Genomic DNA, 24,118 nt, shown 5'->3' with positions numbered 1-24,118 from the left:
CAGTCACATAAACTACTATAATAGTTTTATTTCATAAAATTCACGACTTTATTAAACCAAGAAGTTTCATTAAGATCAATCTTAGCAAAGCTCTTCTCGTTATCTTTCCAGTTGGAATAGCTACATCGCCACGTTTTCCATCCGTAACTTTTCCAACAGGCAAATCTTTAACAACATCGGTGACTGTTGCTACAGGTGTGGGATTACTAGTTACATCGCTGACTGGTTCTGATGTCTCTAATACTGGTCCCAAAGATGAAGCTTCTTTAACTATTGGTACATATTCTGCAATATCTGACTCAGTAACAGTTACAGTCTCTTTCACATTTGCTGGATCACTTGCAGCATCACTGACTGGTCCCAAAGTCTCTAATACTGGTCCCAGAGATGGAACTTCTTTAACTATTGGTACATCTTCTCCAATATCTGACTCAGTAACAGTTACAGTATCTATCACATTTGCTGGATCACTTGCATCATCACTAACTGGGCCCAAAGGAACTTCTTTACCTATTGGTACATCTTCTCCAATATCTGACTCAGTAACAGTAACATTTGATGGATCACTTGCAACATTACTGACTGGTCCTAAAGCCTGTAAAACCGGTCCTAAAGAAAGAGCATCCTTAGATACTGGCACGTCCCCAATATCCGAACCAGTGTCAGTCTCAACCACATCTGCTGGATTGCCAGCTACATCACCGACTGATCCTAATGTCTCTAAAACTAAACCAGCAGAGGGAACATCTTCAACTGTTGGAACATCTTCCACAATATCCAACTTATCTGAACCAGTTACAGTATCTACCACATCTGCCGGATTTGCAACATCACTGACTGTGCCTAGTGTTTCTAAAACTGGCCGCAAAGACGAAACACTTTCAGTTACAGTTTCTACTACGTCTACCGGATCGCTAGTAACATCACCAACTGTTCCTAGCGTTTCTTCGGTAGACGCAACACCTTCCGCTATTGGTACTTCTTTAACAACAGTATTAACGACATCTCCAGCCACTGGTATATCTCCAGCCACTGGTGCATCGCCAGCCGCAGCTTCTACTGATCCTTCTACTACTCCTTCAGTCACACCACCTACGAGATCGCCAGCAATATCCAATTGTGATTTTGTGCCCAAAATCTGAAACAGTGGATACAACATTGGTTTTTGTAAAAAAGCTGTACAGTCAGCAGCAGAAGTTGCTAAGCGGGCGAGGTGTTCAAAATAACTTTGACACGCTCTTATTCTCTTAACTTCTGCTGCTGACTGTACCTATACCGGGTACACACGTAGGAGGAGCAAGAACTTTGTATCTTGAGAATTTAAAAATCAATCCTGAATAATAATTTAAAACTGGCTGTCTATTCTTACCACATACCTTTATAAAATACTTATAAGGCTTTATAAAATGGATGAAGCTGGCCAACCTTGGAATGGGTCTAAATAAAAATATCAAGAAGTTATTAACACATTCATTGCCACCCAGCTAAACAAGACATCCGCGCCAGGCCACAACAATTTCGTCATACTTATAAAGCTGTAGTACCACGATCCCGACTATCGGGTCGTCCGGCCTGGGAACGAAATCATAAAATACCCGATAGTCGGGTTTTCGGCACTGCCGGCCTAGCCAAGGTGACAATCGCTATCGCTTCGCCATCGAATCGCTTTGTGTCTCTCTATCACTCTTCCATATTAGTGCGACAGTGACAGTTGCGTTTCGATCGCTACGGAGCGTTAGCGATTGGCACGTTGGCTACACGGCCTGAATGTGTTAAACAATTGATTTATCAAAGTTCATGAATCAATTACATTTATGTCTGTCTATTGGTTACAATTTTTACTTACCATAAGACACAAAACAAAAATGATTGCGCCTTGAGCCATTGCGTAGGTATAACGGTTTTGTCCCAGGTTAGTATTGTTTCTGTATCATGTGCTTTTATATTCTCAGTGGCATTGCTTTTGTTGTCACCTGTTTAAATAATATCGTATTCTATGATTAGTCACGTCCTAATTATATTTGATAAATATTTGTCAGTGCCGTTTCATGTAAAGTCGAACAAAGCTAACTCTGCATGGCATTTGCAGTGAACGACTGTGCCAATGTCATCACTACTCTCAAATTTCTAAAATAAAACTTCATATTGTTTTGACGATTGTAATGATCTTTATTTTTAAATATCTGGGTGACCGAGCTTCGCTCGGAAAACATATAATAACTCGGAAATGCGCGTTTTCCCAGAGATAAGACCTAGCTAGATCGATTTTTCGCCCCCGAAAACCCCTATATACCAAATTTCATCGAAATCGTTAGAGCCGTTTCCGAGATCCCCGAAATATATATATATATATATATATATATATATATATATATATATATATATATATAAATAAATAAATAAATAAACAAGAATTGCTCGTTTAAAGGTATTAGATAATTTAATAAATGACTTGGTAGAGAATGCCTTCTGGCATTAAGTTCGCCTTTTGTACAGTGTGTTTTTTTATGTGCAATAAAGATAAAATAAATAATAAAATCACATTTTACATTTATATTATATATTTATACATTTAAAACTGTAAGGATAATAATTTTATACATTGATGTCTTTTTGTAAAAAAAATCAGCAACTGTATGTTAAGTAAAGAGGTTAAAAATGAAACCTTAAATTTCATACTTTTTAGTTTAGCATAAGACCCTTCTCAGTCGCGGTTGTCGATCAAGACGTTTCAGAATGACGTATTTGAGCAAAGTCCTACTCGTTACTGAGCACGTTTTATTTGCATCTGTGGCGCCAGTAGCACACCCAGCTGCTGGTACGGCGCAAGTAGCATCTCCAGCCGCTGGTACGGCGCAAGTAGCATCTCCAGCCGTTGGTACGGCGCAAGTAGCATCTCCAGCCGCTGGTACGGCGTCAGTAGCACACACAGCCACTGGTACGGCGCAAGTAGCATCTCCAGCCGCTGGTACGGCGCAAGTAGCATCTCCAGCGGCTGGTACGGCGTCAGTAGCACACACAACCGCTGGTACGGCGCAAGTAGCATCTCCAGCCGCTGGTACGGCGCAAGTAGCACACCCAGCCGCTGGTACGGCACATGTAGTATCTTCAGCCACTGGTACGGCGCAAGTAGCATCTCCAGCCGCTGGTACGGCGCAAGTAGCATCTCCAGCCGCTGGTACGGCGCAAGTAGCACACCCAGCCGCTGGTACGGCGCAAGTAGCACACCCAGCCGCTGGTACGGCGTCAGTAGCATCTCCAGCTGCTAGTACGGCGCAGATTGCATCTTCAACTGCTGCAGTAGCATCACATGCGTCCTGGGCTTTGGCGCCCAAGATCTGAAACATAGTTGGTATATTGGTAAATTAGTAAATAAGCAGTGTTTAATTAGTATATTATATTGAGATTTGAGAAGTACGCCAGTCTGCACCTAATGGTGTTCCTATGACAGTCTGTTTTACAGTCATTAGTCTGATGCTGATACTTAAAACTACCGATGTACTATAGATTGTATAGAGACCATTATTTTATAAATATTTTGATGTGCCTTTGTTTTGTAACACGAATTTTGATAATTGGGCCTTTGGATCATAAAAATTATAAGTAGATTTTACGTCTAAAATTTTCTAATGCATTTTGCAGTATTTTATTTATTTGTGAACATTTTCAGTTACCTCCATTAAGAACATCCTAGAGGTTCTGTGTTAATAAGTAACAAAAGAAAGGAACCCTTATTTGTCTGTCTGTCTTTTCTTTTGTCCGTTTGTCCCTCTACCCGTCTATTCGTTTGTCTGTCCATCCGTCGGTCTTACAAACTATTGTAGGTATAAAAAAATCTCACCATTAAACACCCGATGAAAATGATTACACCTTTAGCCATTGCGTGTTCCTGGTTTTGACCCAATTTCGTATATTTCTGTAATATTATATACTAGGTGCTATCTTTTACCTATTGTTCATGTTTATCGACATATGTTTTGTTGTTAGTCACGTCCTATTTTGTTGCGAAAATTATAATTCTATTGAAATTTATTACCAAGTGTGGTATTGCGACTTAATTTATACTAGTGCATTGATGAGTAGTTTGACACGGATTCCTTTATTTGACATAATTATTTAAAATTACAATTTAATGATTGTCAGATTATCATTAGTCATAATTCTGAAACTGTTAACTTTTCAGGATTTTAATAAGGTTATCCTATAGATACTTAGGTTAGGTTTGTTTTATGGCAATCCTGAAAAGTTACGCGTTTCTGAGAAAAACCAAACTATGAGTAACGAAAATGCGGACAAACAATACATTATGACTTAAAACTTTATGGGAAACAATAGAGAGCCAGTTTCAGACATTGTCCAAAGTTTTTAATGTCGTAATAACATACATCAAAAATCATGCCCATTATGCCCATGAGACCCAGAAGCATTTGTTTTTGTAAAATGTTAAGATGGTGCTCTATTTTTAATTCCTTAGCTGGTTTTTTTTCGCTAGCCATCTGAGTGTCACTGATGGGCAAAGACCTCTCCCCTTGATTTACCCTTAGCTGTTATATTTTAATAAAATAATATTAGTAGAGCTCGACACCCAGTAAAATATACGTTTCGAATTCCAAGGTATTGCAGATATTGACAGTCGTTTACCTCATTTATGTGATGTTATATCGTCGGTGATGTTATAATTCTTCTGATGCAATGGTGAGGTTAGGAGTCTCTTCACACTGGCGATTGAAAGCGAGAGAGTTGCTTGATTGCGGGAAAGTTGAAAGCAAGTTCACCGCAAGCGCGCAACAGATTCGCTGCGTACTGCGTTATTTCATATTTTGAAAATTAAGCAAATTCGCTGCGCGCTCGCGGCGAATTCATTGCGCATCCTATTGAATTGACGTATATCTCAGGACTGGCCTTACGGGCAATAAGAATAGGGCATGAATGGGGCAAGTACAGCGGTGTGACACCGCTACAATGCGATTGGTTGATGAGTTCGCATCACGCGCGCGCCTGGTCGCTAGTCGCAACTAGTTGCGTGAGACTGCATGATTGGCTCGAATTTGTGTGAGTGACACTGCTGAACTAGGACCATTTTTATTAGGGTTCCGTACCCAAAGGGTAAAAAACGAGACCCTATTACTAAGACTCTCCGTCCGTCCGTCCGTCCGTCTGTCACCAGGGTGTATCTCATGAACCGCGATAGCTAGACACTTGAAATTTTCACAAATGATGTATCTCTGTTACCGCTATAACAACAAATACTAAAAATAAAATAAAATAAATATGTTAGGGGGGCTCCCATACAATAAACACGATTTTTTTGCTCTATTTTTTGTTGATGGTGCGGAACCCTCCGTGCGCGAGTCCGACTCGCACTTGGCCGGTTTTTTAGTGCTCGTAAGGCCCTTCCTAAGATATATATATGTCAATGGCTGATCCTCAGAGAAACCCGCTGCGCGCTCGACTCGCTTTCAATTCTCCCGCAAATCGCTAGTGTGGTGAGGCTCTTATCTGTATTTATACACTAGTTTATTTTCTCTCATATTATTATAATAAAACCAATATGAACATCTAAATCAATAATTTATTTAATTTAAGTTTTAACCTAAAAATAAATATAACAATAGATCGTATATTATTGATAAATAGTAAAATGCATAGGATTTTCGCACGAGTGGCATGGACAGGGGTTACTTATAACATTTTGGGTGGCTTGACAAGGGCCAATGTTTTGACAAGCACAAGGGCTACTTACAATATTTTGGCAACTTTGGCACGGACAGGGGTTGATAACATTTTGGCAAGATTGGCACTGGCAAGGATTAGTTACAATATTTTGGCAACTTTGGCATTGGCATGGATTACCCCCTAAAATAACCTCTTGATGGCCGGATACTACTTGCAGATTTGTAACCGACTGGCATGGCAAGTTGCTAATACCTTTTTGCATGCCATTTACACCTAATAAGTTCATGATGCCATTAGTAAGACCGTTACCCATATTGGGTGCCAATGACTGGCAACCGCATTGGCAATTCGGTTGCTGGCTAAGCTGATTCAATAGCGCTTGCAAGCTCACTTGCAGCATGTTCTGGCAATTTGACACTGGCACAGTGTTTAAATGTGCCAATAATTCTTGAGACAATGGGTTGGCTAATTGTAAGCCATTAGGCACTTGAAGTGCGTTGCTTATTGCCAGTAAGTTTTGCATGTTTGGCAATTGTAAGTTGTTGGCAACGCATGGGTTTTTGGCGAGTAGATTGTGGTTGATTTGGATGCCATTCGGTAGATTCAGTAGATTGCTTCGGTAGCCACAGCTGTTGGACACCTGGACGGGTACTGGCAGGTTTTGCTGCACTGCCATTTGCTGGCAGCTGCAGCCGCTGCTGATGGGTAGTATTTGGGAGACACTGTTCTGTGAATTAGAAATTTTCGGTTAATGAAATATAAAAAAACCGGCCAAGTGCGAGTCGGACTCGCGCACGGAGGGCTCCGCAACATCAACAAAAAATAGAGCAAAACAAGCAAAAAAAAAAGCAAAAAAACGGTCACCCATCCAAGTACTGACCCCGCCCGACGTTGCTTAACTTCGGTCAAAAATCACGTTTGTTGTATGGGAGCCCCACTTAAATCTATATTTTATTCTGTTTTTAGTATTTGTTCTTATAGCGGCAACAGAAGTACATCATCTGTGAAATTTTCAACTGTCTAGCTATCACGGTTCGTGAGATACAGCCTGGTGACAGACGGACGGACGGACAGCGGAGTCTTAGTAATAGGGTCCCGTTTTTACCCTTTGGGTACGGAACCCTAAAAAAGAGTAAAAAATATTGGTTATGAATATTTCACATATAATTGGTGAAATATTCATACTTGCTTACTGCTAATATACGAGTATGTACCTACTTACTAGGCAATTTATTTAAATGTTGCCTTATAATTTCGAGTGACAATATTGTTATGAATTGTTTGTGACTAATAATTAGGTAAGTAGGTATACTTACTTTAAAATAATGAATCGTTTGAAAGTGTAGGTATACAAAGTATAGGGATAGGGAAAGTTCCTGAGTTTTTATTACTTTATACATGGGTTTCACCTGTTACAATTTTTCGCGTTTTTTTTTTAATTTTTAGACTTTAGATGCAGTACCCGAAAAGTTGAATTGCCTGTTAGGTAGATAAATTTGCTAATAAATAATATGAATAAGACTCTGTACTCATTAGGTATACTTAACCCTTCGTACGCTTAAACACGGATCCGTGCGTGAGAATTTAAATCTATTGTTTTAAATGACAGCAAGGTCACTTTTTCAATGATCAAATTTGATAGGCCGCATACGAGGGGTTAATCCTATATTTCTCAGTATATTATAATGTGTATGTACCTATGTATTACATACCTGAATGATCACAGCGTTAAGAAAAATGGAAAAAATCTTTCTACGAAACATTGTTGACGAAAGCTTGACCAAACTATTCGGAATACAATAATAATATTAGTTATATACAAAAACATCGATCAACTATCGAAATAGATAATCTACTATCTTGATTGTATAATGTTATATCAGAAATTAGGTAATTTAGGGGCTTCTAAAATTCTTACAGTTAATTACGCGATAAAAAATATTTACCTAGATAAGTTTTAAATTATTTTAACTGTGTAGAAAAAAAAACCTTATTTTTCTAAACGATCAATAGTTAAATTGTGAATAGAATAAAAATTTCTATAAAGAGCATTTTTTGAAAATACTGCCTACGTGCTAGGGTTCCGTACCCAAAGGGTAAAAACGGGACCCTATTACTAAGACTCCGCTGTCCGTCTGTCTGTCACTAGGCTGTATCTCATGAACCGTGATAGCTAATAAGCAGTTGTAATTTTCACAAACGATAATTTCTGTTGCCGCTATAACAACAAATACTAAAAACAGAATATAATACATATTTAAGTGGGGCTCCCATACAACAAACATGATTTTTTTGCCGTTTTGCCGTAATGGTACGGAACCCTTCGTGCGCGAGTCCGACTCGCACATAGCCGGTTTTTTCGCAATCTATATGCACATTTATTTCTGCAATCTCCTTTTAAATTCTTATTTAAAGTAAATGCCATCAGTATTATTCGAGACGATTTAACACGATAACGACAGAATATCGCACAAGTACGCAAAATGTATGTTACAATTACATATAACAAAATTATGTCATCAGGATTGTATAACAAAGATAACAATGACATAACCTTTATCTTCACAATCGGTTATCAAAAGCCTATTTACTAGTATAGTTTGATTGTAATAGATAAAAATAACATTTTAAAAGGGATTTGAAGTTTTGGTGGTTAGTCATTATGTTGCCATATAGTAGAGGTGAGTCCTAGTCATTTTGTATGTATCGTAAATAAATAAATACCTAATCCCGATTCTTACACAAATTGTTTAAGCCCCATAGTAAGCTTAAGAAGTGCTTTTAGAAATATTTAAATACATAAGTATTAGATAACGCCCAACTTTAACTTTACTATTAAAGCTCTTAAGAGCGCTCTCACAAGAAAAGTCGAAATAATGCAAAATTGGTGATATTCCTCGATGAAATTCAGGACTTAACGCTCATTATTAGAAACGGGGTCCCTTTGTTTCCCATAAAGTTTTAAGTCATAATGTATTGTTTGTCATATTGTCATTAGTCATAAAACTGAAACCGTTAACTTTTCAGGGTTTTCGTAAAGTTATCCTATAGATAAGTAGGTTAGGTTCGGTTTGTTTTATGGCAATCCTGAAAAGTGACGCGTTTCTGAACCAAGTGCATTATGACATTATGACTAACGAAAATGCGGGCAAACAATACATTATGGCTTAAAACTATTTGGGAAACAATAGAGACCCATTAGAAACAATGAGTACTTGTTCCAGTAAAAGAGTCTTCTTATTTTTAGGAATATAGTTGTAAATATTAGAAAGAGGACTTATTAAATTAGTAATGATTTTTTACCTGATGGTCGTTTCCGAAAAACCCCGTGAAGCACTGAATTGTGAGCTCGTATTTGTAAATGTTGAGAAGTTTACTCTGCTAAAGCTGCCTATTTTGTATTACTAATACCCTGTACTTTAGGAATATCGTTTGATATTTTTCCTACATACCTTTGATATACCAAATGACAGTATAGTTAGACCTAGATAAGTCTGCAACGATTTTGATAGCATACGCAGTGCAAGTGTTAGTCATAGTCAAAAGTCAAAATATACTTTATTATGTAGGCCTAGCAACAAGCACTTATGAATCGTAACATACATATTATCTCACGATTCATAAGTGCTTGTTACTGTCAAAAATTCACAATTTAACTGTTGTTATTGGGATAAGGCAGAATAGAAGATACGTCATAATTTCATAGAAGTTTGAGTTTTAAAATAACACTTGCACTGCGTGTGCTATCAAAACAGTTGCAGACTTACAGTCTGTCAAGCTAGATATGGTAGTAGCAATGTAAAGCAAACTAAAGTGTGGTATCCCTAGGAAACGAATAAAAAGCAGCAATGTGTATCGAAAAGCGATGAAATGTAAACAAAACAGTGCCACAAATAAGAATGACACGCGATTTTCGAATAGTTCAAACGTAGTGTTGCTAACCCGCGATTTTTAAAATTTGCCGCCTTTTTCTACTGACAAGATTTGCTTGACCAAGTACCTAGGTCAAACTCTATGAGAAAATTATATGGACGTGATTTTCTCACGGATCAATTTAAAATTATACATAGGTATATCCGACTCTCATACGATTTTATTTATTTGTGTCAGCAAGTTACCTAGCCAATGTAGAATGGCTAGGTACAATATATGCATACTACAAATATTTATTACCAAGGCCGATATGTTGCTTATACCACAATAAACTCACGCTGGACGTTACATGTTATATCATTTCAATGTTCTACATTATTTACTTTTGATAAATTAAGTGCATAGGTACATGATTTTATTTAGAGTGATTTTTGTTTCCGTCGCTTTATTTTATAATAATTTAGTATAAAGTTTCGTAAAGTGTGCCTATTTAGCTCCAAAATAAAAAAAATTTGCTCCAAAATAAGAAATTTTATTTAAATATTAAAATTATTATTTTTGGACAGGTATGTTGATATTTGATATATATGCCGATTTAAACTAAACTATCACTACTATCATGTTGTAATACTTAAATGATAGGTATTTTGGCGACTATTATGGATAGCTTTATCCATCTTTATCCACGTGATAAAATAACTGTCACTGTTTAACACCGTGGGAAAGAAAGTGACGGACACCGTTTTATCACGCTGTCACGTAGACAAGAACGACCATCATATCCGTACTGGTCTGCCCTAGTGGGTAGTGAGCCTGTGAAGCCGAGGTCCGGGTTCGAATTCCGGTAAGGAAATTTATTTGTGTGATGAGCACAGATATGTGTTCCTGAGTCTTGGGTATTTTCTATGTATTTATGTATTTGTATATTATATATATAGTTGTCTGAGTACCCACAACACAAGCCTTCTTGAGCTTACTGTGTGGGACTTAGTCAATTCTGTGTAAGAATGTCCTATAATATTTATTTATTTATTTATAAATGATGAGCATAATTTACCCAGAAGCACATTTTATGTAATTAAAAATTAACGCTTATGGGTGGGTCACTGGGCAACAATTGGATCTAAATAGGGATGATGACACATGTTGAATTTTATAACAAATTCTAGTCAACAGTCAACAATAGATAGCAAATGAGCAATTTATCACAATATTGTGGATATTTAAAAAAATATATGGAAATAATACAAAAATACGGCACCTGAAAGTTTCAAAATTTAAGTTTTTTTTTAACTTTCAAAAACGAAATAAGTAAGGATACCATTCGATTCCTCACATTTTATCCAAAAAAAGATTGTATAGCAACTATATACATAAACGCAATATTTCACCGACAAAAATGCAATTTTCTTGTTTTGTTCATAATTCAAGATGCGATCTCAGTGACCTTGACGTCACGTTCATATAGCGATTTGTTAGGGGCGTTTCGCGAGTGAAGTACGGCTGTCGGACTTTGACTATCATTTCTGACTTTTGTATTGCTTTAACGCAATGGGTCCCATATAGACATTTGATCCTAAAAACAAACCTGATTGATTTATACCATAAATCAAAATTTGTCATCTAGCCTATTGTATTTTAACCAGTTTAACATCTGCTCTGCTTTCAGGTACAATGAGCTTAAGAGACGCCATCATTGTCACAGTATTGCTATCGCAATCGCTATGCGGAGTTCGGGGAAGTGGTCTCGGATTGAACCTCCTCCAAGGCCTCTTATCCTCAAACCCTCAGCTTTCAAAAATGCTGTCTACCAAGCTAATACCTTACAACGCACCAATCCTTAATGCACAGACTGCAGTTCCAGTAATTACCGCTTCCTCGCAATATGTTCCTGTTTTGCAGAATCAGAAAAGTCAGTGCAGCCAAGTGAAGGTCGAGTATCCAACTCAATATGTATATCAGGACGAGCCTCAAAAAGAAGTGAAATATGTGCAGTCTCAGACGTATCCAGTGTCATATTCCACAGTTGAACAGACAACGGAGACGTCATACCCATCGAAAGTTAACCCTTTCGTGTCTCCAGCTCCAATGGTGAACCCTTTCCTGCCGGCAGCGTCACCTATGTCTGCCCTCTGCCCCCCCACTTCAAGCATATTGCCCCCCGCTAACCCAACTCTAGCTAGAAGCCACTTTTTGAGAAAGATACCTATTCCTCCGCCTTGCTTGTAATAGTTATTTGTTTTACAAGGGGGCAAAGTTGTTGTTGAACCGCTCGTGCTAATATTGAAACCCGAGCCAGCGAAAGATTCCAAAATCGAACCACAAGCGTAGCGAGTGGTTCGAAAAATCGAATCTTGAGCGTTGCGAGGGTTTCAAAGCACGAGGTTAAACAAAGCCCCCGAGTGAAACACAAAAATTTTCACCACACCAACCCGAAGCAACAAACCAAATGAATTTAATTAAATATTTATCAACCAAAATCATCATGTAAAAGTCAATTCTACCAGCAAACATAAAAAAAACAACTCAAAATTAGCATTTGATTAGGGTAGACTGGGGGCAATTGAAACAATTTGCCTTTAACCGCCTGTAACCGTCATATTTTTATGAGTAGAAAGATGTACGCCCAAAATATTTCAAGGTTAGTTATCTGGTTCCTAAATGAAGTGTATTTGGATGGTCTATAATCCATAGTTTTTTTACAATAATTTAATAAAGAGAATGGGGCAGTATGGTTCAATTGACCCCACATGTGTGTCAATTGAAACACTATGTGAGGTCAATTGAAACACTCAAATATCTTCGGCACAATGAAAGTACTTATATCTTTTTTAATCTTTTCCATCACTACATCTGCATACAATGAGCTCATCAAAAGTTCGCAAGCATAAAATAAATATTTCTCAATTTATGAGCATCTGAACATCTCGATCAAAACACGCGGGAAAAAAAAAGAGTGAACGACTTTTACGAGACGACGTTGCTGCTACCTTATACATTTATCTTAACCAAATTAGTTTTAATGCACTTATAATATATAACGATATAAAATCGCTAAAAATAAGCATAATCATGTTTCATACAAAAGTGCTTGTTTCAACTATAACAATGTTTCAATCACAACCATTCCGTGTACCTACCCTGTGACGAGTGTTGCATGTGGTTGCAAACGCCGGGATGTAAAATGAAATAATACTTAGACGCAATAAAATAATCAGTTCAAATTGTTTTATTAAACAAAACATTACAAATTAAAACATTAAAAATCAAACATTTGGGCCGCTTTTCCGAAGGTCTTTCCAGAGATCACTTAAATTCCTCGCCTGCTGGACGTTTTCGGGGCATCTAAAAAAAAACGGTTCAATAAATGTATTTTACAGAAATAGGATGTAGGTAGTAGTGTAGTATTATATTTTTAATATGAAACTAATAAACCTAGGTAGGTCAAAAACTACATAAATAATAGTGAACATTAATAGAACAAACATAATGTGCATCTAATACAGAACCTCCTTATATTTTGAAGTTGGCTACTTTTGGGGACGATTAAAACGTTTCAATCGTCCACAAGCAAGTTGTTTCTATCGTCCCCACACCTCGTTTTTCACTTAAAAGTCAAATATAATATATAAAAAAGACTCGAACGCTGATCAACGGCCATTAAAACATTCGTTTATTCCTAACTCGAACACCAACATAATTTGATTAGTCAAAATACAAGAGTAAACGAAGTTATAAGAAAAAATACGAGAGGACAAATACTTACTTTTTACCGCGAAAAACTGGTTTGGCGCGTGGACACTTCCGTCGCGCACCGTCGCTCGAGCGCTACTGGTCAAGGATTCAAACATGGCCGACCGCGTGTACTGAGTGTTGCGTCAGACGCGTAGGTATTATAGTTTTCGAGAAATTTGACTTGTTTCAATCATGATGTGTTTCAATTGCCCCCAGTCTACCCTACTTCATGTGAATAAAATGCAACTTTGCTATAAGTTTTTGAAGTGCAAAGTAAGCCTTTCCGAGCTGGTGTGGTGAAAATGTTATTGTTATCCTATTTATTTTATTGTAATAAATAATGGTTGTATTAAGTATGTCTTTATTTTGATGGGATTCCACTTATCAATAGACCTGGTGGCGTACAATAAAGGATGACTCACATTAGACCGGGCCGTGTCCGGGCCGGAGCTTCCGGAGCTTCGTTTTCTGATCACCGATCTGTCATAGAAAAGTAAGCGCCGGAAGCTCCAGCCCCGACACGGCCCGGTCTAAAGTGAGTCATCCTTAAGGAGTAGTTACCACATACGTTTATAGAAAACGCAAATAGAAACTTAAATAATGTATGGAAATATGGTGTCGTGACTTTTAGTCTCATATGTTTCATAATGCCTCTGCCTTGTGTGCCGATGACTTCGAATTATAAAAAAAAAGAATGAATGAATGTGAATCAATGTGTGTGTGTGTGTGTGTGTGTGTTGGTGAATTATATAAATTCGAATATTCTCTCTCTACGTCTCTGTCACGCCACAGTGCAAGAGCGATAAAGATGGAAATAAACAAACCAACGATCGAAATGGTTTGCGGAACAGCCTAGAAATATATGTGGCGTTCCATGCCTAAAGGGTAGTTTATGCTCCATGTACATAGAAGGGCATGGAAGATCACATATAATCAATAATCATTCCATCTATTGAATGAAACGCGTGCATCATGCATTAGTCGATATGCAAAAATAATGAGTATTCACAGAAGAGAAATTGTTTGCTCTGTTTTCGAAAGATAAAGATATAAGTACCTATCTACGTTTTCGTAATATATATCGTAATCCACGGAGTTCTAATCTATGAAAAAAATTACTACAATTTTATAATAAAATGTTCCCATATCATCGAAAAAGTTTTGTAAATGAAACGTAATAGGTATTGGACGGTTAGATAGGAAAATAACAGGAAATTGTACAATTTTACTTATAATTTTGTAAAAAAAAACGTTGCAATTAAAACCTTAAAACCGTTAATAGTAGGAGCCGAGATAATATCTGCAACTTCAAAATATATATTTAGTAACAATTGTGCACTAATTTTCGTAATCTAATGTAACCCTGACGTAATATTACGATGGAATTGCTCGTAATTACCAAATTTAGATAAAATAATTGTACATAAAGGAGCTAGTTTTGAAGGTGGGCTAGTAAAGCTAGGCAGACTTGAGTGCACTAGGCTAGGTAGCTAAACATTAGGCAAATATGAAGCTGGTTCTATTAATAGCTTGTGTAGCCTTGGCACATGTAAGTATTCTACATTTGTAATTATATTACTCGTACCTAACTATTTATTCAAAATATGCAAACACATCTGGTCCCGTAGCCAACATGCCATGCTAACGCTCCGTAGCGAACGAAACGCAACTGTCACTGTCACACTAATAGAAGAGTGATAGAGAGACACAAAGCGATTCGATGGCGAAGCGCAAACGACTGTCACCTTGGCCGCCTGGTGCCTAATTATTATTTTTACTTTTCGATTGGCTTTTGTCATTTTGATTACGACCCATATCTATAAACAGAAAATGTTTTAAAGAAACTCACTCAAAATTTAATTTTTCAGATCAACGCCCAATGCATCAAGCCTATAACATGCAAGCCATACCCCGCAGTTACCTCCATACTCCAACCTACCTGCGAGATCCCAGCCATTGCGTTACCATCATGTAACTGCCCTACCATTCCCAGTCTACCAGTGTCACCATCCATCCTCCCAGCGATTAACGCGCCACTTTTTGGGGCACCTTTCTTACCCGGTATCGCGCCTTTAGGCTTGATTAACCCGTTCCTGCCGCCGGCTTCGCCTATATCAGCGTTGGCGCCTACTGTGTCGTCGCTATACCCGCCTGTTAACCCGTGCTATTGCGGCTGCAAGTATTTGAAGAAGATACCTATACCGCCGCCATGTTTGTAGTGTTTTTTTAATAAAGTTTGTATATAATGTTTATTTTTTATAAGGGTTGCTATATCTAATACCTTTAAACGAGCACACAAAATGACTATTTTTTTTTTCAAAGAAGTAATAAAATTGCTTGTCTATCTATGTATAAGTGTTCGTATAAATCTCTTTATGTACCAACTTTGACGTGACAAAGTGTGGAAGTAATATAACAAACTTCATCTTTCATAGATTATTGAAAAATTAAAAATAGACACGCTCCAAGGAGCACAAAGCTACACATGGAGGCCAATTTTAAATTTCATTCCGATATCAAAATTATCATTTTGACATCGAAACCGCATCAGATTATGAGGATTTCAGCAAAAAGGTGTAAATCTACTACAAGTATAAATCGCTGGATGATGAAGTTTAAATATATGCCAATAAGCAAAAAGTATACCTACTTATAGAGAATACGGAAAACATAATGAGAACAACAAAAGACAAGTAACACCACTAATAGGCCACCAAACGAAGGAATTACAGCGGAAATACCTAATACATGTGTAAGCCAATTTTAGCATGGGTGTAGGTAATGGTGTATTAAACAAGATACTAAAAGTATCGGGGGGTGGGGGTGAAGCTAACGGGTAGTAGGGGGGGGGGGGGGTTTAAGGGGGAAAAAATATTAAAGGGGGAAAGGGTATACGCCTGACAAGCGTGGTTTAAATATTGATCCTAGAGAAAAAAATTGAATTACCTTTTTGTAGGAAATTTTATTTAATTATTAATGTTATAAAACATTTTTTGCTATTAGCTATCATTTACGAGTTATTTACGAAATACTAAACAAGGGGACCTTCGAATTAATATTCTCCCTTTACTATTGATCCTAGCGAAAAAAGTAGCATTTATTTTATAAGGAATCTCAAATAGACCATTATGTAAAAGATATTTTTTTGCTGTGGGCTACCGTTTACGAGTTATTTACGAAAAACTAAAAAAACGACCTTAAAACAAATTATACGTGACTTTCCCACCTTTTTAATATATTTTAAAATATTGATCCTAGCGAAAAAGTGTACTGAATGGTTTTTGTAGAAAATTTTATGTGGATTACTTATGTGATAGAATATTCTTTGCTACGGGCCACCGTTAAGGAGTTATTTACGAAAAACTATAAAAAGGGACCTTAAACCCTGATGACGACATCAACGCTTTAATTGTAGTAGATAAACATATGTATTCCGAATGGGTTCATGGATACCTGAAGCGCTGTGCATTGACTCCCGTGAGAGGCAAAAGGAACTGCGTTATAGTCTTTAATGCGAGCAGCCATCTAGGCGTCACAAATATAGCAAATAATATCATCGTTGCAACATTTTATGGACTTTTGTGGAACTGCTCGAAATCAGAATTTGCCAATTGCACGCCCATTATTTACTTGATTGAGAATGGATACATATGGGACATGAAAGCATTCAATGGTTCTTTATATACGCTTAATATACACGGTATTTACAAAGTGATGAATAATACATGTGTACGCTTAAATTATGACCACCCAAAAAAATCTTATAGAGACATAGCGATGGCATACGGAACTTATCATATGCAAACCAAATACAGGCACGAGCAAAATTGTAACGATTCATGTCAAGTAACTTATTACAATGGACTGCAGAGAGCCGCTTTTGAAGTTCATGTGAAGGATGGAAAGCTGTATAATGCAAACGATTCATTAGTTGATACGCGCAATGCTGACCAAGGTCACGCGGCGGCGATCTTTGCCATGGGACCGGATGGGACAATACTACTGTCAAATGAGCATTCAAGATCAATACGGACTTCAAGCTTCTTCGCCGGGAACCCGGTGTCGGGGGCAGGGGAGATGGTCGTCGAGAATGGGGTGATTAAGATAATGGCCTGTTCTTATCTTACCACTACCTGCCCGACTTGAAACTGAACGAGCAGGTGATTTGGTCTCTGCTCGCACAGGGGTATACGGAGCCTATAGAGTCAGAGGAGTGTTGAGATGGTAAAGAACATTGCTCGTTCATCGTTTCAAATTATAATATACCTAAGCTTAACTTTAGTATTTTCTTCGCGTTAGTGTGGTGAAAAAATATATAGGTATTATAGTACATTACATACCTAGGGAGGTGAATTCGTGAATGCTCCAGAGCGCAGGTGTTTGTAATATGCGATCTGGGGGTTTACGAATTAAATACCACCCGTGGTTTGTCTAGTTTTACGTCTTGCCTTGGCCAGGAGGCTACGGGTCTAGGGTGACGTAAAATATATACCTATTTTGAATATGTAACGTTAAAATGATACGTACTAATAAATATAAGGTGCATCGGGTAATTCCGAAAGTCATTTAAAAATCACTCATATTCCTTCCCCGAAATAACCCGAATACTCCTTAGTTATATCCTACTCAGCCCACACCGAGGAACACAAAGTGTAGGTGTAGGTATGTATATGTCATATAGCTATTTATTATAAATATACCTACCTAGATTATGTACCTAAGTTCTGTTTAACGATGTTTTTTTCGAAGCTTGGCACAGACAATGAGGGCTATCTCAGATGAATAAAATACTTAAATATGAAATTTTTAATCATGTATTTAAATATTTAAAGCATATTTTGAGACAATAATTTATCACTTAAACTCTTACCTACTTAATAACTACAAAAATGGAGGTTGCACGCACACCTGCCTTAAATATCTTGAACAGCCGATAACTGGTGGGAAAGGAGGTACCACAGGGAGCCCACCTCCAATGGGAACCTCCAATGTGGAAGCACATGCACAGGTGGGTTTGCCTTGGGCGCAGCCGTAGGGGGTCTCAATAGTTGGGGTTACGCAAGTACACGTAGTCTTCACTTTAGGCAAACCGCAAGGTACCTCCACGCAACCGCATGCGTTTACGGGAGCGCAACCGCAAGGGCCGATGCAACCGCATCCACCGCAACCACAGGATGGAGCCGCGCAACCATAAAACCCATAAGGAACTAGACCCCCGCAACCGCACCCTGAGCACCCACAAGGTGGCAGAAAACTAGGCGCTACAACACCACCAAACTCAGTACAACCGCATGTAGGATACCCGATCGACGGCAGATTGTAACTATACACAGGTTGGCATCTCGGGCAACCATCGACAATCCTCACTTTAGGGTCGCTGCATCCACAAGTGGTTGATACACCAACTGTAGGTGTGTTACGTCCGCAAAGATTCCCGATAACAGGAGCACCGCAGGTACACGCTCCAAAGGCATTAGAGCAGCCGCAAGTTTGGACTGGGTACACGGGGTTAGGTATACCGATTGCGGGGTTGAAGCACCCACAAGGGGGTACAGTGGGGGGGAGGAGGCCGTATAGTTCTGGACAACCACATGACTTGAGACAGCCGCATGGTGATAAAAGGTTTTTTAATGGCAGCGGAAGGTTCGTGTGGAGTAGGCCGCAGTCTTGAGAGGTAACCTAAAAAAATCAAAATATATTTTTAATAGGTATTTAAACTAAGATGACACTTATTAGATTAGATTTTACTTAAATTAATTTCAGTAGCTAATATAAATATGAAATAACTAATAATTTCTTTTGGAGATCGACACTTCGTGTCTGTTCTTTTAAATTTTGACCATTTTCTATCGATAAAATTAGTTGGCCGGACTGATACAATTTTTTTTTAAATAAACAAATTGATTCTACTTAAAATACTTACATTATAAGCTAATAATAAACAAATAAATATGATAGACGAATGCATTGTCTTAAATGCTATAGGTAACTGTATACTAAACACTGTAAAAAGTAACATTTATATACATAAACCATAAATATATGATGAAAAGATAATGATAATTTGAAACCGAAAAATATTTATTATTTACATAATACATATCTAGATATTGCATAATGTCTTACGATAAATACATAAATTGAAAATCAAAGATAATAAATACTTAATCTATAAATGATAATAGTTTTATTTGAAATAATACACTGACATAATTTTTTTATCTTTTTTTGATAACATGATTTTGATAATTATCCGCCGTCTATTTTTGACAAAGGGGAACGCCTGTTACTGGCTACTCCGTTTGGTTATATCCTCTAAAGGTTTTTAGGTCTCTTCGAACTTCAAAGACGTCAATTGACGCGCGAGATTATAGGCAAATATCAACCTTAGTGTATTTCCAACAAGGTTCACTATGACGTGCCGACAATTCACCCAGAATTTTCATTTGTCACTAATATCGGTCATTTGTTTCACGCACATTCCCTTACGTACGGCTTACGATGTTGTCAAAAGTCTATTTAGATCGCCTAGGAATCTTCAGTGTATGTACCTACACTATGGAAAATAGTTTTTTTACAAAATAAAACTTGCACAAATTATTATTCTATAGGTCATATTTATTCTTTCAAACTACACATCTATACAACAATTAATCAATACACTATTTATAATCTAATTTATACAAAATGCATTGTAAAATGTGTTTCTTCTTTATAAATAAATGACAAGTTTCAATATTAAATGTCTAAATCTGCCATCTTCCGTAAGTATACAAGAGGTAATTGTTATAAATAACTCGTGATCAATCATAATCATAAATAACTCGGAAACGAACTGATATTTAGAAAAAGAGTAAACTGATACTAGCTTAAAATATTTTTATAAGTATCTACAGCTTATATATATTAATATATATATATTAATCCCTCCACCATATGTTCAAAAACCGTGCGATGTTATGAAACTCGCATATCGGCTGGTTTTTTACTTTTTTACATCCCCGCTTCACTCAGTCTACTCTTTCTAATTCTGAACCCAAGTTAACCCTTTGAACGCCACGCCTTGTCGGAATGCACGAAGGTTGAGATTTGGCTGTAGCGGCGCGCGTCAGTTGACGTCTATGGGCGGTCAAAGGGTTAACATTTAACATAAATTATATATCACTTCAGCACATGATTGGCGCGACAGTATCTCGCGGCGAGGTAGACTACCCGTCTTTTTCTGTGTTAATAAAAGAGGGACGGGTAGTCTATTTCGCCGCGAGATACTGTCGCGCCAATCATGTGCTAGCCCCGGCTGTACACATATATGTAGTATTTTATTACTTCCATTCATCCATTCTAGCCTTTATTTTACTTTCAATTTACGTACCTACTAGAGTTAGACCGAGGTAAGTCTGCAACGATTTTGATAGCACACGCCACTGTTACTGACACGCCACTGACACGTTATAATTTCATTGACGTTTGACGTTTAAAGTAACACTTGCACTGCGTGTGCTATCAAAATCGTTGCAGACTTATCTCGGTCTGACTCTATTTATATAACGATTCCTGAAAATTGGAGCGACAGTCGCAAAAGTAAAAAAAAGACGCTTAATATTTTTTTATAAATATTTTATGCATCTTAGGTACTCTATAAGTAAAGTAAGGACGCTCACCGCGAAGAAATTACGAAATTCTTCGTACTTAGCGTTCTTACTTTATCTAAACTGTCTGGAATCTTATACACGTTAGTGTAAGGCCTGAGTGGACGCTCGAAGCGGAGCGTTCGGCGGGGCGTGCAGCGTGGCTGTGGGCTCACGCGTGATGTGAGCAGCGTGCACTAAGGCCGCTCCTATACGCTTGCATTTGTTTAACATGCACGCCGCAAGCCCCGCCCCGCTGTACGCCCAACTCGAGCGTCCACTCAGGCCTTACATTAAGGGTTCCAAATTCAAAAACAAAACAAAATGCTTCTGGGTCTTAGGAGGCTACACGGTAAAGATGTATTTCTCATTCGCTCCTCATTGGAGGAGGCTTCCCGCTGGCCAGCACGGACTTCATGGTCTTTAGCATGCTGGGAATAAGGCCCATGTGCTTATCGACGCATTTTACGGCGCACTTCTCAAAGTCTATCGTGCATTTGTCGATCTGCAAAAAAAATGTTATTAACACTTTCACCGCCAAAGACGTCAAATGACGTGTGCGGCTACATCCCAATATCGACCTTTGTGCATTCCGACAAAGTTCACGATGACGGTCCACAGCGTTCAAAGGGTTAAATAAGTAGATATTTAATTCTAATAAAGTAAAATAAATGTGATACTACAGAAAAAGTGACCGCACCATCCAAATGGAAAGAACTCAAGTCATTTTTTTCGTAATGATTTTCTGATCTATACCTAATTTATTTATTTATATGTATGAGCATAGAGAAATAAGTAAGACAAGAGTGCTCACTCCATACATCAGTTCAGACTATTAATTTCAGTGTCTACATCTAGCATCGAGTAGCGGAACTATCAGTACTGCTACTTGACAATAGATGTAGCACCAACCGGAAAGTCTTATCTCAACAGCATAAGACTTTCCGGTCGGTGCTACATCTATTGTCAAGTAGCAGTACTGATAGTTCCGCTACTCGATGCTAGATGCTAATAGTCTTTTTGGTACTAAAACTGATGTATGGAGTGAGCACTCTATGTATTTTTTTCTCTATGGTATGAGCCTAGAGTATCCCACTGCTGGGCAAAGGCCTCCCTCCTACCTTTCCCCATATCCCGGTCTTAGCCCGTCTCCCACCATAGTGTATTATTTTAAATATTAACAATAGATTTTAAGTCACTTTGTACCTAACCCCAATTATAAAAATGGATCCTAAGTTATCTGAATAAAGAATAGTTATTTTCCATACAAGTGCGGAAAAGAGGAAATTGGAAACGAGTGGCGATAAATTAAAACACGACCGAAGGGAGTGTTTTAAATCGACACGAGTTGCGAATTACCTATTCGCACGTGTATCGTACAACGTTTTACAGTACATATGGCACTTTAAAGTTTCGACATACACACGGAAAGTGCTCATTCCCGCACTAGTTCGGGAAAGTAGCACCATATGTACTGTAAATAATATTATATTACTATTATTATCATACCTACATAATATAGAAAAGGATAAAAATCCTGTTTTGTAATTACAAAACATTTATTATTAATGTAAACTTACAGTTTCCTGACTAGGATCCGGGCCGAGCCTGTCTCGTGCCGAATCGTTGCAATCCATCACGCAGCGCTGTAGCCTGTTCTGGAAGTGGTTGATCTCATTCTGTAAAAATAAGGATGGTTAAAAATAACTTTAGTAATTTTTAACACCTATATTGGTATAATATTTAAAACTTTCGCGTTTTGAACACATATTAACTCACAAGGTTTGTTTACAAAGGGCCAACCGGGAAACGCGAAATCTAAAGCTATCTGCCTCTTTATCTCTCAAATATGCAAGAGTGATAGAGGTTATATAAAAAAAATTCGACTCTCTTGTTTGCGGTAGACCCTTAGATTGTGACTTATTGTGGCAGTGGTGCCACCTACGCAGTATTTTGCGTAATATTCCCTATTGCCATAATTCAATATTTTACCATACCTGTACATAGTTGTTAGCCTGATTGAGAGAGGTAGTGCAGTTGTCAATGCATCCGTGCACTCTCTCTAAAGTATTCTGCTGGTTGTCACAACACTGCGCTGCGCATCTGTGCATGTCACCCTGGAAATACAAGAATGCGCATGGAACTTTTAACACAAACATTGTCACCCAGCCAAACAAGACATCCACGCCAGGCCACAAAAATTTCGTCATATAAAGCTGTAGTACCACAATCCCAACTATTGGGTCGTCCCGCCTGGGAACGGAATCATTAAATACCCGATAGTCGGGTTTTCAACACTGAATGTGTTAATATGAGTTGAGGGTTTGTATTTTCTGTTGAATCCCTTATTATGACACTGATTTGCACTAAATTACACATCATTATTTAATAAAGACATGCTATAATTTTCGCTTTTGTATTTCTATTATTCTATGTGTAAAAACATTATTTTACGAAAGTAATAATGGCAACAATGTTATATTTTACCTACATTTCTGAGGTTAGGTGTGCACAAATCATGTCATGTTTCCAAGGATTCTTTATGATAGGCAGATGATAGGTATATAAGTAGGTATAGCAAGATATAAAAACTCTCTCATTAGCAGATGAAGCAATATCAAAATCAATTCCAATTTATTCAGAGCCCCATTGCATAATATTACGAAGATAAGGACATAACCTAAAACTAACCTGCATTTTTCGTAAATAGCTCTTGTCCAATTCATTTACGAGATTGGTCATCTCCTGCTCTATTCTAAACTTCTGTGCTTCCACCATTTTGATAGATTTAAATTATAATTATCAATAATTCGACAGATATTTTAATATTCAATGAAATCGGGACACCGGAGGAGGAATCTCAAGGCAGAAGGCATTGACTTTTGACTTGACACTCTTGACAGATTATGGAAGTATTTTTCTTACAACTTAATCTCGACATAACGTAAGCATATTTTCCTGTTTAATTAGAGTTATTTTATGTTTTCTTTGCTAAGTTAAACCTATTTATAGATAATATATAGTTGGTCAACCAAATCTTGTCAGTAAAAAAAGGCGCGAAATTCAAATTTTCTATGGGACGATATCCCTTCGCACCTACATTTTTCAAATTTGCCGCCTCTTTCTACTGTCAAGATCTGGTTGACCAAGTATAGATGGTCAAACCAATTTGGCAGTAAATAGGAACAAAAAAAACTATACTCATC

The 24,118-nt window shown here is 37.6% G+C and overlaps 3 protein-coding genes across 3 annotated transcripts; 1 reads left to right on the top strand and 2 right to left on the bottom strand.

Annotated features, from left to right (window-relative positions):
• Window positions 1-3,265: 3,265 nt before the first annotated feature.
• LOC134659053 (uncharacterized) lies at window positions 3,266-7,521 on the bottom strand. Its single transcript, XM_063514660.1, has 3 exons — window positions 7,389-7,521; window positions 5,802-6,403; window positions 3,266-3,338 (listed from the first exon to the last, which is right to left on the bottom strand). The coding sequence occupies exons 1-3, from the start codon at window positions 7,437-7,439 to the stop codon at window positions 3,266-3,268; spliced, it is 726 nt and encodes a 241-aa protein (XP_063370730.1). The 5' UTR covers window positions 7,440-7,521.
• A 7,266-nt stretch (window positions 7,522-14,787) lies between these two features.
• Window positions 14,788-15,510, top strand: LOC134659219 (uncharacterized). Its single transcript, XM_063514847.1, has 2 exons — window positions 14,788-14,833; window positions 15,153-15,510. Exons 1-2 carry the CDS (start codon window positions 14,792-14,794, stop codon window positions 15,501-15,503), a joined length of 393 nt encoding a protein of 130 aa, XP_063370917.1. The 5' UTR covers window positions 14,788-14,791; the 3' UTR covers window positions 15,504-15,510.
• Window positions 15,511-21,273: 5,763 nt separating this feature from the next.
• LOC134659112 (protein FAM136A) lies at window positions 21,274-23,760 on the bottom strand. Its single transcript, XM_063514724.1, has 4 exons — window positions 23,604-23,760; window positions 22,910-23,029; window positions 22,493-22,591; window positions 21,274-21,417 (listed from the first exon to the last, which is right to left on the bottom strand). The coding sequence occupies exons 1-4, from the start codon at window positions 23,688-23,690 to the stop codon at window positions 21,280-21,282; spliced, it is 444 nt and encodes a 147-aa protein (XP_063370794.1). The 5' UTR covers window positions 23,691-23,760; the 3' UTR covers window positions 21,274-21,279.
• Window positions 23,761-24,118: the final 358 nt, after the last annotated feature.

Source organism: Cydia amplana, chromosome 24 (assembly GCF_948474715.1).
Source record: "Cydia amplana chromosome 24, ilCydAmpl1.1, whole genome shotgun sequence".
NCBI classification, from domain to species: Eukaryota; Metazoa; Arthropoda; class Insecta; order Lepidoptera; family Tortricidae; genus Cydia; species Cydia amplana.
Note: the sequence above shows the minus strand (reverse complement) of the source record. Positions and strands in the feature narration are given on the sequence as shown.

Bases quoted from the DNA above. Each gene is read 5' to 3' on its own strand.
- LOC134659053 (XM_063514660.1), bottom strand. From the start codon at position 7,439: ATGTTTCGTAGAAAGATTTTTTCCATTTTTCTTAACGCTGTGATCATT. The intron at 6,404-7,388 runs GTATGTAATACA...TCTAATTCACAG, and splicing joins TTAACGCTGTGATCATTCAG to AACAGTGTCTCCCAAATACT. The intron at 3,339-5,801 runs GTGCCAATCTTG...ACTATGTTTCAG, and splicing joins ATTGTAACTAATCCTTGCCA to ATCTTGGGCGCCAAAGCCCA.
- LOC134659219 (XM_063514847.1), top strand. From the start codon at position 14,792: ATGAAGCTGGTTCTATTAATAGCTTGTGTAGCCTTGGCACAT. The intron at 14,834-15,152 runs GTAAGTATTCTA...TTAATTTTTCAG, and splicing joins CTTGTGTAGCCTTGGCACAT to ATCAACGCCCAATGCATCAA.
- LOC134659112 (XM_063514724.1), bottom strand. From the start codon at position 23,690: ATGGTGGAAGCACAGAAGTTTAGAATAGAGCAGGAGATGACCAATCTC. The intron at 23,030-23,603 runs GTTAGTTTTAGG...TTGTATTTCCAG, and splicing joins GCTATTTACGAAAAATGCAG to GGTGACATGCACAGATGCGC. The intron at 22,592-22,909 runs GTATGGTAAAAT...TTATTTTTACAG, and splicing joins AGGCTAACAACTATGTACAG to AATGAGATCAACCACTTCCA.